Raw genomic sequence first — 3158 nt, 5'->3', positions numbered from 1 at the left:
CCCCCCAAGTCCCTTCAGTCCCCAAACTCCTAATCAATCCAAGGACATCGCATTCAATGTCATGTCCCTCCCCCCGGAAAAAAAGAAACTATTCCTGGACAAAATACTCTTTCTCTCTCTCTCTCGCTTAATTCGTCCTGAGGAAACAACAAACAGTGTTTATTGATTACATGGGAGCAGGGAGACACCCGCCGCAGGGACCTGCCCAAACCCGAGGAGGGTTGCGGAGCGGAGAGAACTCAAACCAGTCCGGGAAAGGCAGAGAGCCCCAGAAAGCGACTGTCCGACGGATCGGGGATGCGAGAGCGAAAGCAGAGGGGCTGGCTCGCCGGCACGTCGGGCGGGAAGGAGGCGAAGTCCAGGCGCTGGCCCGGAGGGAGCCGGGAAGAGCCGCCCGGTCGGAAGACGTCGGAGTCCGCGCTCCACCGCAGGCCACTTGGCGAGCCGAGCGCCGCCCGCCCCGTCGTCGCCCCCCCCAAGCAGCGCGCGTCTCTTCTCGGCGGCTCGCCGGGCGAGGGGACTCCAAGTGCGCCGCCGTCGGGGTGGGCTGCGGGCGGCTACTACACCTTGGTGCCCAGGGAGGGCACCTCGGACTTCTGGGTCTGCCCGCTGAGGGTGGAGGAGACGGAGCCGGCCTGGCCGCGCAGCAGCAGCGCCTTGCGCCAGCCCAGGCACCGGGCGCGGAAGCGGCTGTCGAAGAAGGCGTAGAGGAAGGGGTTGAGGCAGCTGTTGACGTAGGCCAGGCAGGTGGCGTAGGGGTGCAGGCGGAGGATCAGGGCCTGCGCGGCGCAGGGCAGCCGCACGACGCCCACCCAGTCCAGCACGTCGAGCAGCTTGAGGAGGTGGTGCGGCAGCCAGCAGGCGGCGAAGACCGCCACCAGCGCCACGATGATGCGCAGCAGGCGCCGCCGCTGGCAGCGGCCCTCCTCGTGGGTGGGGCGCGCGTGGCGGCGGAAGTGGCGCCGCAGGGTGGCCCCGATGCCGCAGTAGCAGAGGCTCATGAGCAGCAGCGGCAGCGCGAAGCCCAGCGCCGTGGTGGAGACGCTGAGCGCCAGCAGCCAGCGCGCCTGCTCCGCCTCGCCCGACGCCACCCCGCTGAAGTCCATGTCGCAGCGCAGCGGCGCCTCCCCGGCCGCCTCCTGCTCCTCCTGCTCCTCGCCCGCCGGCCGCGTGTCGCGCAGCAGCAGCGCCGGCAGGGCCAGCAGGCCGGCCAGCAGCCAGACGGCGGCCAGCGCCAGGCGCGTGGAGGCGCGGGTGCGGGCCGGGGCCGGGCGGCCGGCGGAGGAGCGCGGCAGGGCGCGCACGATGGCCAGGTAGCGCTCGACGCTGAGGCAGGCCAGGCAGAAGGCGGAGGCGAACATGTTGAGCAGCACGGCGTAGCTGCTGAGCTTGCAGAGCGCCGCGCCGAAGGGCCAGTGGAAGCGCAGCGCCGTGTAGGCGGCCCACAGCGGCAGCGTGGCCACGAAGGCCAGGTCGGCCAGCGCCAGGTGCCCGATGTAGGTGTCCGAGGCGCGGCGCTTGGCCCGCGGCCCGCCGCGCCACACCGTGGCCAGCACCAGCCCGTTGCCCGACAGGCCCAGCACGAAGACCAGCATGTAGAGCACCGGCAGCAGCGAGAAGGAGACCTCCCAGTCCGTCTCGGCCCCGCCGCCGCCGCCGCCCTCCTCCTCGCCCCACGCGCAGGCCGGCGCCCAGCCGCTCCAGTTGGCCCCCGCCGGGCCGCCGGCCTCGTAGTCGTCGTAGTAGGCGGCCGGCCCCGCCGTGGGCGCGTACTCGGGCTGCTGGTGCTGCTGCCGCGCCATGGCGTCCGCCGCCGGCTGAGCCACCCTCGACGGCGAGAACAGGCGACCCTCTCCGACGGCGGCTGCTGCTGCTGCTGCCCCCCGGCTGGCTGGCTGGGCTCTTAAAGAGCGGGGCGGCGTCTCGCCCCAGGCCGGACACAGCAGCAGCCCGCCCCTCGCCTCCCCTCCCGTCGGGGGAGCATTCTCGGAGGGAGGGCTGGCCGCTTTCCAACCTGATGGAGACCCGGAGGAGCCCAGCAGGGCAAGGGGGGCGCCTTCTCCTCGACAGCCCCCCGTCATGGGAACCTCCGGCAGATCCACGACAAGTTCGAGTCGCCTTCCCCATCCCTGTGCTGTGTCTGTCACACACTCCCACCCCTTCACCGTAAGGGCCCCTTTGGACGCCCCTCCGTGCAGGACCAGGAACCGGCTCAGCACACCCTGGCGCCGGCCGGGGAGGATTGCTGGTCTTCCGGTATGAAGCATGGATGGCCCCCTTTGCTAAGCAGGGTCTGCCTTGGTTTGCATTTGGAGGGGAGACAGCCTGTGAGTGCTGTACGGTATTCCCCTTTGGTGAGGGGGCTGTAGCTGCTTTCCGTGCAAGAGGTCTCAGGTTCCCTCCCTGGCAGCATCTCCAGGTAGAGACTCCCGCCTAAAGCCTTAGGAACATAGGAAGCTGCCATATACTGAGTCAGATCCTTGGTCCATCTTGCTCGGGATTGTCTACCCAGACTGGCAGCGGCTTCTCCGTTGCAGGCAGGAGTCTCTCTCCCAGCCCTATCTTGGAGATGCTGCCAGGGAGGGAACTTGGGACCTAGATGCTCTTCCCAGAGCCGCTCCATCCCCTGAGGGGAATCTCTTCCAGTGCTGCTCACACTCCTAGTCTCCCATTCAAATGCAACCAGGGCAGACCCTGCTTAGCTAAGGGGACAAGTCCTGCTTACTACCACAAGACCAGCTCTTGGAGAGCTGCTGCCAGTCAGTGTAGACAATGAGCTAGATGGACCAAGGGTCTGACTCGGGATACAGCAGCTTTCTGTGTTCTTCCTGAACCCCATTCCTCATGTACAACCACCATCTCTCCTTTGTACAGAACCCTCACATTCCCCTTTCCTGCATTCACCAGAGCCCTGGTCTCTGGGACGTCCCACACCATCCCATGTCCAGGACATGATTCCCACCTATAACCGGCATCAGGCTTTAGCCAGAGAGGGGATCCTTGGATTCCAAGAATGGAGGAGCAGAGAAGGAAATCCATACAGTCAGGCACAATTGGAGAGAATCTACTGGGAAACTGAAAAGTCCCTGCACAGATCTCGGAGCATAGAGAGCGGCCCTCTACTCAGTCAGTCAGACCCTTGGTCCATCTCCCTCATC

The 3158-nt window shown here is 66.5% G+C and overlaps 1 protein-coding gene across 1 annotated transcript; it reads right to left on the bottom strand.

Annotated features, from left to right (window-relative positions):
• Nucleotides 1-417: 417 nt before the first annotated feature.
• Nucleotides 418-2081, bottom strand: LOC128338116 (apelin receptor B-like). Its single transcript, XM_053280091.1, has one exon. It carries the CDS (start codon nt 2079-2081, stop codon nt 561-563), a length of 1521 nt encoding a protein of 506 aa, XP_053136066.1. The 3' UTR covers nt 418-560.
• Nucleotides 2082-3158: the final 1077 nt, after the last annotated feature.

The sequence above is a fragment of the Hemicordylus capensis genome, chromosome 15, assembly GCF_027244095.1.
Source record: "Hemicordylus capensis ecotype Gifberg chromosome 15, rHemCap1.1.pri, whole genome shotgun sequence".
In the NCBI taxonomy this organism is placed as follows: Eukaryota; Metazoa; Chordata; class Lepidosauria; order Squamata; family Cordylidae; genus Hemicordylus; species Hemicordylus capensis.
This window is presented reverse-complemented; position numbering and strand designations above follow the sequence as displayed.

Bases quoted from the DNA above. Each gene is read 5' to 3' on its own strand.
- LOC128338116 (XM_053280091.1), bottom strand. From the start codon at position 2,081: ATGACGGGGGGCTGTCGAGGAGAAGGCGCCCCCCTTGCCCTGCTGGGC.